This window comes from Neofelis nebulosa, chromosome 5, assembly GCF_028018385.1.
Source record: "Neofelis nebulosa isolate mNeoNeb1 chromosome 5, mNeoNeb1.pri, whole genome shotgun sequence".
Classification (NCBI taxonomy): domain Eukaryota; kingdom Metazoa; phylum Chordata; class Mammalia; order Carnivora; family Felidae; genus Neofelis; species Neofelis nebulosa.
The window spans coordinates 130729770-130745060 of record NC_080786.1 but is presented as its reverse complement, the minus strand read 5'-3'; the positions used below and the strand labels follow the sequence as shown (position 1 = coordinate 130745060).

The window sequence follows — 15291 nt, the reverse complement described above, 5'->3', positions numbered from 1 at the left end:
ATTTTGATTTTTTTTTTAATTTGACCTAATTTGACCTTGTTTCACAGTTAGGTGAAAATGCTTTACCCCTACAGTCTACTGTCATCTACTTGAATAATAATACATTTTGGACACATTCCTCACTTTCTGTTGGCCCGTTTGTAATAAGTTGCCTGTATTTCATCCTTTATTTTCCTAACAATTGCCAGGGGTAAAAATTAAATTAAACCACAAACTCCCTAGTGAATGAAAGGTAAAACTAATGATTAGTGCTTGATTTAGGGGATAATGAATTGAAGGCTAAAAGGAACAAGTTTTGCTTGGTATTTATGGCAAGGGTCAAATTAATGTAGTAGACAGAATCATTTCACTGACTCTCTGACATGGTATCTTCTTTTTGGAGTTTAGAGTAACACACACACACACACACACACACACACACACACACACATAGATGTAGTTCTAAAAATAAATCTGTATCTAGTCTTTGACTTGCCCCTTTAGGAAAACAGGGTCTAAACTCTGAATACATAACTGTCTGCTTATGTAAGCAGCAGTCAGAATGGAAAGCAGCTGCTTTGAGGCTGGTGCAAGCAGTACTAAAAACGGCTTAACCAATTCAGTAGTAATCTATAACTAGGCAACATCCAGGGAACAGACATACTATTAAGTAGATGTTGCCCTGTTTGAGTAATCCCTTTCCTCCATATAATCGCACTTCAGACACACATTTAATGTGCTTGACTCTCCCTCCCTGTTGTAGGAAGAAGATTGCAGAAGCAAAACAACATTAACTTTTACATTTTAATAGGGATTAAGAGAACTTTTAGCTAAAATCTTTTTTAACGGTTTTTTAAATGTTTATTTATTTTTGAGAGAGAGAGTCAGAGAGACAGAGTGCAAGCAGGGGAGGGGCAGAGAGAGAGGGAGACACAGAATCTGAAGTAGGCTCCAGGCTCCGAGCTGTCAGCACAGAGCCTGATGCAGGGCTTGAACTCACAAACTGTGAGATCATGGTCGGAGCCGAAATCAGACGCTTAACCGACTGAGCCACCCAGGTGTCCCTAAAATCTTTTTTTTAAGGTTTTATTTATTTAAGTAATTTCCACTCCCAACATGGGGTTTGAAGTCACAATCAAGAATTGTAGCTCTTCAGACTGAGCCAGCTAGGTACCTGTCAAAATCTTTTTCAAAGTATCCATTACAAGAGAACTCTTCAACAAAAAATATCCAGGGCTTGCTTTGGCAACACATATACTAAAATTGGAATGATACAGAAAAGATTAGCATGGCCCCTGTGCAAGGAAGACACACAAATTTGTGAAGCATTTCATTGTTTTAAAAATACTGATTCGAAGGGGCACATGTACCCCAATGTTTATAGCAGCATTATCAACAATAGCCAAATTATGGAAAGAGCCCAAATGTCCATCGACTGATGAATGGATAAAGAAGATGTGAGATACACACACACACACATACACACACACACACAATGGAATATTACTTAGCCATCAAAAGAATAAAATCTTGCCATTTGCAACAACATGGATGCAATTCAAACGTATTATGCTAAGCAAAATAAGTCAGAGAAAGAAAAATACCATATGATTTCACTCATATGTGGAATTTAAGAAACAAAACAGATGAACACAGGGGAAGAGTAGGAAAAATAAGATAAAAACAGAGGGGGAGGCAAACCATAAGAGACTCTTAACTATACAGAACAAACTGAGGGAAGGTGGAAGCTGGAGGGAAGGTGGGTGGGGGGATGGGTTAAGTGGGTGATGGGCATTAAGGAGGACACCAGTTGTGATGAGCTCTGGGTGTTATATGTATGTAAGTGATGAATCACTAAATTCTACTCCTGAAACCAAAAAATAAAAATAAAAAAATCTCCAAATCAAAGTGATTCATTACAAGTAAAAATTGGATAACCTGGTTTCCAATAAAACAGAATAAAGTAGATAGTCCCTAGAGAAGGTTATGGCAATATATGTCCTAAAAATAACCAATTGCTATTCCTGTTCTCACGAAATCCTTCAGTCTTGGTCCAGATGTCTCCAAATCTCAGCTCAGAGCTGTGTCCCTTTTGCCACAATCCACAGACATATATTTGACCAGTTTTGTGTAGGCCCAACACCTAGTTGTATTAACTTAGCCAAGACTTTACCCAAGTGAAGCACGACACTGTGCTTGAATAATATGCCCCCTGTCCCAAACTCAAACACTTAGGGCTAACACTTGTTAGCCCTCTACAGTTAATCTTTTTGGTAGCATTTTTCATGTAGCACAAAATAAACTTTAGCATGTAAAAAAAATAAAATAATGAATTACTGATATAGTAAGTTAATTCAAAAGTTCTGTGATTTGCATGATTAAAAAGAAAAAGGGGCACCTGGGAGGCTCAGTTGGTTAGACATCCAACTCTTGATTTTTGCTCAGGTCGTGATCTCACATTTGTGAGATCGAGCCCTGTGTCGGGCTCTGCCCTGACAGCATGAAGCCTCCCTTTCTCCCTGTCCCTCCCTCACTCTTTCTTTCTCTCTCTCACAGTAAATAAGTAAATTTAAAATTAAAAAAAAAAAAAAAACAACAGGGCGCCTGGGTGGCTCAGTCGGTTAAGTGTCCAACTCATGGTTTCAGCTCAGGTCATGATCTCACATTTTGCGAGTCTGAGCCCCACATCAGGCTCCGTGCTGACAGTGTGGAGCCTGCTTGGGATTCTCTCTCTTTCTCTCTCTCTCTCTCTCTCTCTGCCTTCCCCTGCTCACTCTCTCTGTCTCTTGCTTTCAAAAATAAATGAACTCAAAACAATTTAAAAAAATAAAATAAAACAAAAAACAAAACAAAACAACACAAAAGATATCTAATGTTTCCCATCTTTCTTATTGCAGATCGACATTTTGTATTGGTTAACTCTATACTAGACCTCTCTTATACCCGGAAAAGGTGGAATATGTTTTCAAGAGTCCAGGACTTGCAATCAGAAGAAAGTTACCTAAACCCATACAACAAATTCATGAGACTCAAAACAGTAGATTCTGATTATTGCAACATATTTGACCCAGATTTTGTAGGTTATACAAACATGGAACCTAGCTATATTCCAAATATATGTGACAGGAAAATATAACTACAAAGACAGATGGCCATCCTCTTTCCTAATGACCCTCACAAAGTTGGTGTGGTTGCCAGTTATGGTGAAAGGAACACGGTTGGCTTCTAGGCTTATGTGTGGAGACATCCAGACCAAGACTGAAAGAATTTCTTAAAAAGACCATGGATAGAGATGGATTATTTTTAGGCTACATGATGACAAAGCATAAAGAATTAAAAGAGTGGTCAGTCTGATCAAACTCCTCAAAGGTCTTTCGATATCCCAACTCACCTCAGGGCTTGGTTCATGACTCCCACATATTCACCTCCACTTCCACCTATCTCCTACCAGACGTCTTCCTTGGGGTGATTCACAGGTATTTTAACTTAGCAAAACCTGTTCCTCAAGTTCAGGGGCTGAGTTTCAGCACAGGGAATTTTCAGTGACGCTCTACTCAACAGTGGGTTCAGGTAATTCAGATCATCCTTGAGAGTTAAATCTTGATAAAAACACAATAAGAGTTAAAGAAATGGCCCCCTCAGTTACTCTGTAGGGCAGAAATTATGCTGAATTTGGCAGTGCTCAGATTAACACCATCAACCATTGGAATAATAAAACCATTTTTCCTTTTTCTGATTTTCATTCACTACTCTTCCCAATCTGTGCATTTGTGTTTTTCCCTCTATGTGGAACATTAGTTCCAAGATTCTTTACTACACAAATCCCTTCCATACCGATCAAACCTCTCTACAATATGCTCTGTTGCCTATGACATAGATGTTCAAAAAGCACTTTGAACATCAAAAACATTAATGGTTTTTGAATGAAGGAAAAAATGAACGATAACAAGAAAATCTGGAAGGTTCTTAAAGGTGACTTGGAGCAGTTTAAGCTCTTTCAAGGATGGTGAAAGATGTGGCGACATTTCTTCCCCGAAAAGTGTAAGGGATTTTACACAACATTCAGTTGCTCTGAAGAGAAAGGCCAGATGAATCACAGGTGTATTTCAACACACTCAGTGTATTGTGATAAACTTTCTTAAAGGAAGGTACTGTGTGATGTAATTGGATACTCTGGCTTGTATCTCTCCCCTTGGTGTCAGTAGGTTGATGGGGGATGGAAAGTTGAGGTTATGAGGATTTAGTTGCATGGTTTTTGTTTTTTGTTTTTTGTTTTTTACTTAAAAGACATGCTTTGTTAAAGGCCAGGGCTTAGAATAAGGTATAAGCCCTAGTTAATAAAGGAAACACTCTACATTTCTCAAAGTTACAAACATTACAGGAGGAAGAAAAACTTGAACCCAGATTCTATGACATAGTACTAAAATGCAAGGGGGAAACACCAGTCATTTTAGTAGGAAAAGGCAAAATGATCTGTGTTTGGAATATACTCAAAGATGAACCATACTTGAATTCTCCTTCTGATTTCTTAGAGTAGTATTATTTTATTTTATTTTATTTTATTTTTTATTTTTCAGGAAGTTTCTAATTTTGAGAATGCCAAACCAAAAAGAAAGTAAGTCAAGTTTACTTTGAAAACTTTCTGTTCTCTTAGTTCTATAATGCTGAACAGAGTATTTTAGTGGTTTTCCTGTCAAAGTGTGCTTTAAAAAATTGTCGTGCACAAATCTAGATTGGTTTTACTTTGCTACCATTTCTCTGTTTATGCTGATGCATAGGAAACCTGTGCTGTGACATTCCTGTACACAAGGATGTGAAAATTCAATTTCTAGAAGAAGAAACATGTGTTTAAACTAGGCTCAGATTAAAGTGGGAGCCTCCTCCAAAACACGCTTCTATTGGTGACCTGTTAATCTTCTGAAGAGTTCTTCTAATCCAAATAAAAATGTGTTTGCAAAGAGATTTGGGTTATTTCGGTCAGGCTTGGTTTTATAGTCAGCACAGCAAGCTGCTGGAGGATGTGATACACACATGTTGCATAAGGTAATGGGATTTTAACTAACACATAGGAAATACATAGGGGCCGGAAGTTGGTGTGTGGGGAAATTTCCAGATTGGTTGCTGATGATACAGAATAGCTTCCTTGCACTCTGGAATGGTCTGAGACCAAATTGTTAACAGGTGAAATTCTCTCCAGATGTAGTCTTTCTGGACAGCCTTGCTTTCCTGCCCCCAAGGCATTCTCTGCTTTCCTAGGCTTTCCTCCCCTTCCTGCTTTCTCCCAGGAAGGATATAAAACACATCCATAGTAAGAAGGTAATTGGATGACTAACAGCTTAGAGGACCTGCTAGGCAAGGGTAGTTGTATTTTAGCCACAGTTAAGTACTTAAACTTCGAAAGTGGCATTTTAAGCCTGAGCTGGAGTGAAGAAGGAGCTTTTTTGGCTGTGTTCTCTCAGGCTTAAAAACTGCCGTGCCAATGTAGCTTTTTATTCTATCCACGGATAAGGAACTCACCAATTCCAAATAAAATACTTAAATGAGATTACAGCCATTGGCCTATGATTGATGCTTCTATAGATTAGAGGATACCAAAACATGGAGGGGTGGATGGGGAACGGGTGAGGGGGAAGCTCCTGATGCTGACCGAATTAGGATTTTCCAAAATCCGTTAATGTGCTCCTTGGAATCCAACCACATAAAATCAAACTGAAGGCTCTTGAGTTTCTTAATTCTTTTGTCCACCACTCCTCTAAAAGGAACAACATCTCCTGTGGTTACACACCCACTTCACCTTAGGATAGTATAAATAGCTGTTTTGAATACTTACTATTTGCTAAGAGGTGTCCTCAGTGTTTGCATTAAAAAAATAAAGAACAAACCAAAATAAAACGGTAAAGAAAAAAATTATATATGCAGGTTTTTTTCTGAGCTTAAGATGAACTTGGCTTTAATTTAATGACTACCAAGAATATAAATAGTGGAAAACACTTAAGCTGTAACAAAGTTAACTGTAGGTACAGGACATGTGTGTGTTCACCGAATGCACAAAATAATTAACATGATTGAGTCAGCATAGTCCTATCCTCTCTGTTTTAGACATTTTATTATGGAGATTTTCAATTATACACGAAAAATGAAATAATAATGAACTCCCATCACCAAGCCTGAACAGGTATCAATCTATAGTCAAACTTGTTTAATTTCTACCTATTTGACTCCCCAGCCCTTCAATCTCCACTATTTTTTGTTAAAGCTGATCCCAGACATGTAATTTCATGTCTTGATGCAAAAGCAAGTTAAAAAGCAAGCACTGTATTTTTAAAAACATAACTACGTAACCACCACTGCACTAGAACAAAAAAAGAAAGATTGCATAATATGACCAAATATATAGTCATTGTTAAATTTTTTCTGATAGTCGCAAGTGCTTTTTTTAATAGTTTACTTGAATCATGATCCAAACAGGATCCATGCAATGCATTCGGTTCTTGTCTCTTAATTCATAGGTCCTTCTCTATTGATTTGTTGAAGAAACTGGATTGTTTGTTCTGAGGAATTTTCCATATTTTTGAATTTTGCTGATTGCATCATTGTGGTATTTAAAAAAAAAAAAAACTTTTTCTTTTATCCTCTATGTTTCCTGTAATTTTTTAGTTAGATCTCAAAGCTTGATAATGTTCAAGTTTGATATATGTATATATATTTTAAAAGTAGGTCATCGGTGACTATATACTTCCTGTTGCATTACACTGGAAGCCCATATATCTGGTTGTCTCTATTTTTATGACTGTGAATTTGCTTAGTGGGTTCAGATGGTATCTGGCTGATCCATCCAGTACAGTTGCCCATCAGCCTTTCAATTAAGAGTTTTAACAGCAATTGTTGATTATTGCTTAGATCTATTGTTTCATTAGGGATTGTGTATGATTATACTCAATTCCTATCATTCTTTCTGTATTTATTGAACAGAAGTATTTTAAAAAGAGCTTTTCCACATTAACTGTTGACCAGTTTGAGACACTTCCATGTAAAAATGGCCCACTTTTTTTGTGTGTGGGTTTTATGAATGTTGCATGGAAATTTCCAGGCCAAGATTGTACTTACATTAACAGCACTTTGCCAGCTAGGGTCAGAAAAATTAAGGGCCATATATAGACCTTAGTTAGAGGTAGAACTATTTCTGCTCTCAAAGGTATTGCAAATATGTCTAGGTGATCTAATTTCTGTCTGATTAAAAATGTTATTTACTAGATGCAGACTTAAATATGTTTCTTTTATTCTTCTAGGTCAATCCGGAGATCTATGTCTGAAAACAAAGGATTTGGTTAGTAATTTATAAGATTACTCATGCAGATAATATGTTTTGTTTCCTTAAAAGTTCTTTTCTTCTGCTCCTTCCATAAAGCAACAATAAGTGATTAATGGAAGTCAAATTGAGTTGTCTTTGAAGTCTATAGAAGAAATTTTTTATTTTTTATTTTATTTTTTTTTTTTTTTTTTAATTTTTTTTCAACGTTTTTTATTTATTTTTGGGACAGAGAGAGACAGAGCATGAACGGGGGAGGGGCAGAGAGAGGGAGACACAGAATCGGAAACAGGCCCCAGGCTCCGAGCCATCAGCCCAGAGCCTGACGCGGGGCTCGAACTCACGGACCGCGAGATCGTGACCTGGCCGAAGTCGGACGCTTAACCGACTGCGCCACCCAGGCGCCCCTAGAAGAAATTTTTTAAAAAGGAATGTGGTTCCACTCTAACTGTAAATGGCTAAGACAAAGAAATCATTGATTTATTCAGAACAATTTCCTTTTACCTTAAAAATATAATTCTCTTTGATGGTTTATTGGATGATTATCTTCCAGTTTCCCAACTTTAGCTTGGCCGACCATGGTCAAGGTGATCTCTTCAATATCTTTTTAGATATATGAATCTAAGAGTGAACAAAAAATAAATAAAAAATGCTTGTATTGCAAAAGACTCTTCAAACACCAGACCTTTTCTGTTTTTGTGATTACAGTATCTGTAGTACTAATAAAGGCAATTGGCTTAATTTCTATCTTAATTCTGAAGCAAATATCTAATTCTATTAATCACTTTTAGAAAGCTAATGGATAATGGCTCTCCTTCTCTTGCAGAGTATAGTGTCACTAGTTATAAAATAGTCACAGTGACAAAACATCTGGATTATTCAGTCAATAATTTATTTTTATGCATTTTGTCAAACTTGTGGGTGCCCTTTCTCCCCAGCAGAGTTTAAGAGCTGGATGCTCAAACTCCTTTCCCTGCCTTTACAAAAGCCTGTCTTCTAGGTAGGCTCTGAAAAGCTCATTCAGACCAAAGTGGTGATCATCAATGGATGCAGCTTCCAAGGGTGTCTGTATTTTAATCAGGTCGCATATTCTTCCAGTGGCAGCATCCACAGGGGCTATGTCTTATGTCACTAGTTAAGACTCTGTAGGCAATTGGTCATTTTGAATATCATCCCTGATTTAAATAATGCATAATCTTAAATAAAAGGAAGTAAGGCACAGTTTTGTTTTCCATCTAGATTTATTCTCATAGCATGCTATGTGGTTTCTACACACAAAGCTATAGGTGTTTGCATCCCAACATATTTCTTGATGCTGGACTGCCTTCCCCATAGTCAAATATGAGAGCAAAAAGTGACTTTATAAACAGCACAGGTATGCTGACTTTGTTTCCATGAGATGCTTTGGTTGCATTATGTCAAATTTACTTTTCCAATATGATAACACAGCATGTGGAATGATTCATCTTTGGTAAGGAGATTAGAAGGGATTCTTAACTCTTCATTCTGGTGCAGTCTGGTCCTTCACAGCGTGCCCAGGCCCTGCTGCAGGTGTTGGGAGGACAGGGCTGAGCAAGTTATTGTTCTTCCACTCAAGATCTCACATTAGAGTTTCTTGAAACTATCACAGCTCAATGGACTCTGTACACACTTAGTCATTTTGTTGAAAATGATGAGGAATGTGGAGGGTGGGGACATTTGAACTTATTTATTCGAAAAAATAAATTAAAAAAAGAAAAAATACTTCAAAGAATAATGTAATCAGAAACTATCAACAAGTATTTCAATAGCACCATTCTACCACATATGCGTGGGCCCTTGTAGTTCATGGAAATAAATTGGAGCCCACAGGCCACTTGGGGTTGTCCACCAGGGAGTAGAACTCTCCATTTTGGAGAGCTCTCTTATCACTTTCCAAGTTACAACCGTGTGCTGATCTTGTTCTGATTTTAAATTTCTTACACTTACTGGGCAGATGTTACCGTGAATTCTGCTAACCAATCCTCTGCTTTTTTAGAAAGGAAAATAGCGAATGACACAACCTGGCAAGAACCCAGCAAGCCAGAGAATGATTCCCACATCAGAAGACTCAGTCAGCTAAAAGGTAATTGTTAAATTTAGTTCAGCTGACTTTGCATTTTCCCAAAGTAGTTTAAAGGGCAGGTAAGAAAAATTTACATCTTTCTCTATTAAAATAAGTTGGGCATTGTGGTCTACTTAAAAGGGAAAAACAACTAGAATAGAGAGGACGTATTGTTAATAGCAAATATACATGTGATACGTGCGTGTGTCTACGTGTGCATAGATACATACAGACATATAAAAAGGAAGTGGAATCTAATTAGGTTGCCTGTTGAAGAATCAATTGCAAATAATATTTGAAAGTCTTTAATGTCTATAAGAATTTTATAATGTATTAAACATCACCACATAGAAAAACCCTCTAAAAATAACATCAGTATATTAATAGTTATTACATTTAGGTTTTCCTTAAAAAATACAAAAGAATAATCTCAACTACTAATACAAAATTATATCATTTCATAACTTAAAAATTCCCAAGAAGCAAAAATCAGCAGCCTGGTATAAAAATTTATTAATGATAAATGACTTCATAATTATAATTATTTAACTTTGGGAAGGTAATGAAGAAAACAGGAAGTCTTAAGAGTTCACGAAGATGGGGGCGCCTGGGTGGCTTGGTCGGTTAAGCGTCCGACTTCGGCTTAGGTCATGATCTCACGGTCCATGGGTTCGAGCCCCGCGTCGGGCTCTGTGCTGACAGCTCAGAGCCTGGAGCCTGTTTCGGATTCTGTGTCTCCCTCTCTCTCTGCCCCTCCCCTATTCATGCTCTGTCTCTCCCTGTCTCAAAAATAAATAAACGTTAAAAAAAATTAAAAAAAAAAAAAAGAGTTCACGAAGATGAACAACAGCATAAAAAGTTATCTGCTTGGTATTCTCCTTCTGTAGTTACTGGAACAAGAAATTCTTGATATTAGTTACTGATTAAGATTTTCTAGTTTTTAATTACAAATATTTTTAATATCTTGGGAGGAAGGAAATTATAATGCATTTTTATCACTAGGAGCTTAATAATTTGATTTTATATTCTGTTCAGATCTCACCTTTTGTTTAACACTGCTCTTAGATTTACAAAGTAATTATTTATGAAAATAATTTATTTTGAAACATTTCAGTTTTATTCAAGATTATGTAACATTTTGCTGAATAAATTTAACTGAATTTTTAAATATTTACAATTTACTCTATTGTAAATAAATTGTTGAAACATTTGGGATTTAGATATGTTCTTTTCTTTTTTTTTTTACCTTAACCGAAATCAAGAGTCAGATGCTTAACCAACTGAGCTACCCAGGCACCCCCTAGATATTTTCTTTTAATCACAACAGAGGAAATGCGTTAATAATATCATGTTTTGATTGGATTCTATCTTCACCCCAAGGATGCCAGCTATCTTCATTCACACTCTCTGTAGATTAGTCAAACACTCATCCACATCATCCATCCATGCATCCCTTTAATAAACACATGCGATTTTTAGATTATTGGGTATTGACCTATGGATCAAGAGTTATAATTGCACTATAAATTATTTTTAGTTATAGATTTTGCCACAAATGTCTTCAAGAATTCTATTCGCTAAAACTACCTTTCTGAGATTTTTTTTTTTTTTTTAATTGAGGAGTCATAGGCAGGTGATTCTATTACAGCTACTCTGAGGAAAAAAATCTTGGTTTAAAATGCAGCGTTTCTGATTAGTGATGTGTTCTTTGTCAGAGAAGAATAACAAACAAGAAATCCTTTACAGAAAGCTTCTCAGCTTTGGTTTCGCGGATTCTTGAGCTACCCTATATCCTGTGTGTGTGTCTGTGCCTGCGTGAGTGTGTGTGTGTGTGTGTGTGTGTGTGTGTCTAAAAGTTCAACTGGCATTTCAGCGGTAGCAGCTGAGTCACAGGACATTTCTTAGGGATTAATGCTGTGCTAGGGAGAGTTGATGGCCTGAGACCAAGGCTGTCGGTGCCACTGTAAATTGGGAGAAATTCAGTGGGGAGGGAGGGCCACACGTTGTGGACTTGGATTTTATGGGTGGGGTAGCTTCATTTGGAAAGCTCAGAGTATTTCTAGGCAATTAGTGCCCTACACATCAACCCATAATATTTCTTTCTCATTTTAAACACTACTTTTCAACTGTTAATTGGATAATTACTTCAGAGAGGTTTACTGTGTCTGAGGATCGGCAGTCTGCGAGGTTTAGTGAGATGAAGGCTGGAAGGTGCATCGTTGTTATCATCCAGAGCTCTTTATTTTATTGAACATGAATGATGACATTTTAAAGACAGCCGCAATAAAATAGAAGAAAATATATAGGGAATTAAATGGTAGGAGTGGCAAAACAGATTCCTAAAGAATCTGTTACAAACACTAAGACCAAAAAAAAAAAAAAAAAAGGGTATTTCTCTCAATTTCAATTTCAAAATGGTATTTATACATGACATATATTAACATTAACAAATTAATTATAAACATGTTATAAACATAATATGTATATAAACATAACATATAAGCAAATTATAAACATAATTAACAAATTAATATATTAATTTTAGGCCTAAAGACTATTGGGCCTGATGAAAGAAACGTCCACAGGCTATGTTTAGCCAAGGATTTGTGCCTGGTGTTTTAATCCATAAAGATATTCACATAGCTTGATAAAAGACTATGTTGTGTCAGTTAAGACAAAATTTATCAGAATAAGTTGAGTGCCAGAAGCATAATATTTTTAGTTTATCTAGTCCATTTCCTTCTTATAAGAAGAGTTTTATCTAAACCTCCATCTGTGCTGTTAAAAGAGACTACATCTGTAAAATAAATGCAGGATAAATTGAGTGCTCAGGACTTTATGACTGAAGCATTGGCAAAGTGTAGGTATGAAGGAAAATTAATCTGTAATTCATATTAATTGTATTTTCAGCATCACAAACAGGCAGAATATTCATCATGTACATATTTTAGTAAATTAAAATCAAATTTAAAGTTTTCAAATTTATTTTGGCCTTAGTTTTATGAAGAAAATAAAAGTCTGAAAAGAACAAACTTTGAAATCTGTGAATTGGAGCTTACCTAAGATCAAGTTTTCATTTAAATAAAGACAGTATCCAGAACAAGGTTTTCACATTTAATGTCAGAAAGTACAAACGATAAAAACAAAGCAATTTTTTTTTAAATAATAAAAAGGACGCAGAACATATTTGGAGATTTTTCAAACGGTGTGACCACGACAGACTATTCCATAAAACGTAAAATATGCCCCAAATAATTGACCTGTTAGTGAAGGAAGTGAGGGGTGGATAAGGTCAAGAAAGATGGTTAGTATTGAAAGGAATATTAATTTCACCCATACTGTGTGAAATTATCTTAAAAATACCCTTTTCGTGTGATTTTGATGAGATTCATTATCCAAAAAACCTAGCAGAGGAGGGATGTAGTTAGGGCCTTCCAGTTTAGCACTTGAATTGCCATTCCTTTGAAACCTTTCCTGAATTCTAGTCAATATTATTGTTTGGCCAGCCTCTTCAGAGTAAGCATGTAAATATTTTGACTTAATTTTTCCAAACCTTATTAATTCTCTTTCTTTGTTGGCCTGATACCTTCACATTCAAGATGGCAAATGTATAAAGTCGCAAACATATTTACCATTCTGTTTAATTTTCAGGGACCACAATCTAATTTAAAAATGATTCCTCCGGGGGCACCTGGGTGGCTTAGTCGGTTAAGCGTCCGACTTCGGCTCAGGTCATGATCTCGCGGTCCGTGAGTTCGAGCCCCGTGTCGGGCTCTGTGCTGACAGCTCAGAGCCTAGAGCCTGTTTCAGATTCTGTGTCTCCCTCTCTCTGACCCTCCCCCGTTCATGCTTTGTCTCTCTCTGTCTCAAAAATAAAAAACGTTAAAAAAAAATTAAAAATGATTCCTCGGGAAGCTTGGGTGGCTCAGTTAGTTAAGCATCCAATTCTTGATTTTGGCTCAGGTCATGAACTCACAGTTAGGGAGATTGAGCCACACATCAGGCTCTGTGAAGACAGTGCGGAGCCTGCTTGGGATTCTCTCTCTCCCTCTCTCTCTGCTCCTCGCCCCCTCTCAAAATAAATAAATAAATATTTAAAAATAAATAAACAAAAATTGTTTCCCTGGAGCCTGTAATTTAACTCTGGTTAGACTGGATTACATGAGGAGTGACAGAGAGAAGCCCTATTTCACAGCCGAACATCTACACGCTCATTCCGTGGGGTAAACTCCTTGAGCAAAGGCCACTATAAGTGGGCCTCTTCCAAGGAGGTCTTTCTGAATTGAGTGATGAGAATGTTCAGCATCCTGGTGTTTTGTACAAATGAATCTCCCTTTAATTCTTTAGGGGAGTTCTTACTAGGATGATAGTTGCCTGAGTATGGTCAGAAATATCTTCATTAGAATCACCTGAAAGCTGATTAGAAATATTGCTTTTTTACCTAATCTCATTTCTTCCCTGCATCTGAATTTGAGGGGCAGTTGGAGTCTGAATGTTCATGTTGAATGGTGCATTCCTATGTATACTATTGCTTGTGACTCACTTATGTAGTTTATGCATGTTCTGATAATCTTTTTGCTGCAAACTACCCCAAAACTTTTTTGAAATAAAAATATTTATTTATTTATTTATTGTTGAGAGGCAGGGAGGGGCGGAGAGAGAGGGAAACAGAATCCCAAGTAGGTTCCGCATTGTCAGCCCAGAGTCTGACGTGGGGCTCAAACTCACAAACCATGAGATCATGACCTGAGTTGAAGTCGAGAGTCGGATGCTTAACAGACTGAGTCACCCAGGTGCCCCAAACTATCCCAAAACTTAAGGGCATCAAACAACATTTTATTAGGCTCATGGATTTTGTGGGCCAGGAATCTATTCAAGACAAGTGCTTCATGATATCTGAAGCTTCTTCTGAAAAGACTTGCCTGACTGGGGAGGACTCCAATGTCTGGTGGCTGGAATCATCTAGAATCTTTTTCACCTGTATATTTGGCACCTGTTCTGGGATAACTTGAAGGCTGGGCTCAGTGGAGACTTTCGACTGGAGAACAATGTGTGGCCTCTCCAAGAGACACAAGCTTTCTTCAGGCCAAGAGCTGGGTTGCAAGAGGGAGGGACACGAAAGGGAGCCTCACACATCATGGAGGAAGTGTCTGGAAAGTGAGCATCCCAAATGATCAAAGCAGAAGCTGTAAGGCTTCTTCTGACTTAGTTTGGGGGCTTACAAATGATCATTTACATTGCATTGTCCTGTGGCAAGTGAGTTACTGAGACTAGCTCCATTCAATAAGAAGAGGCATGCCAAGTTCATATTGCAGAATATGTGGTATGAGAGATATTTTGGTGGCCATTTTTGGAAAGCACAACTGCATCTTGCCTAATTCATCCACTGCAACTCTTTTGCTACGTAGGACCAAATTGCTTCCGTTTGTATAAATATTCTCTCGTCGGGTAATATTTGGGAGATTACAAATAGATAAAAGTGTATAAGACCACAAAACAAATGGCTAATCTTCATAAAATACAACTTTTCCGGTGTGTCTTCCTTAGTCCAAGACCCTCAAAGGTCTTCCATTGTCTGCAGCAGAGGCCACATACTGGTAGCCGTGTAACTGAAGTTATTCTGAGAAGAAGTCTGTTTGGACCATACAGTATTTTAAAAATCAGGAAATTTTACATGAATATCCATGTATTTATACCGACAATACTGAGCTCAAAGTCTGAGGTGATTTCAGTTGGGAAAGCTGAGAGCAATGGTGACTCTTCAGCTCACCACATGTATCCCATTATCTCCTTGACAAAATTCACATCATTTAGTTAAATTACTTATTTGAGTTCTGCAGATATATTTATATGTGCAACATTGGTCTAGTAGGTTATGTCCAAATTCCTCGACCTGGCACTCAAGGACTATTAAAATTTT

General features: G+C 37.1%; 1 protein-coding gene and 1 non-coding gene across 4 annotated transcripts in view; both read left to right on the top strand.

Annotated features, from left to right (window-relative positions):
- The window catches only part of SAMSN1 (SAM domain, SH3 domain and nuclear localization signals 1), a 140613-nt gene that overhangs the window by 19892 nt on the left and 105430 nt on the right, over window positions 1-15291 (top strand). For 2 of the 3 annotated variants that reach the window (XM_058731754.1, XM_058731756.1), the window contains exons 3-5: window positions 4557-4594; window positions 7269-7306; window positions 9306-9392. In XM_058731754.1, coding sequence (XP_058587737.1) covers window positions 4557-4594; window positions 7269-7306; window positions 9306-9392 — 163 coding nt within the window. The remainder of the gene's footprint in view (window positions 1-4556; window positions 4595-7268; window positions 7307-9305; window positions 9393-15291) is intronic. The other variant, XM_058731755.1, reaches the window with a different exon arrangement.
- Window positions 1215-1319, top strand: LOC131513239 (U6 spliceosomal RNA). Its single transcript, XR_009262472.1, has one exon. It is a non-coding gene; the product is annotated as a U6 spliceosomal RNA (small nuclear RNA).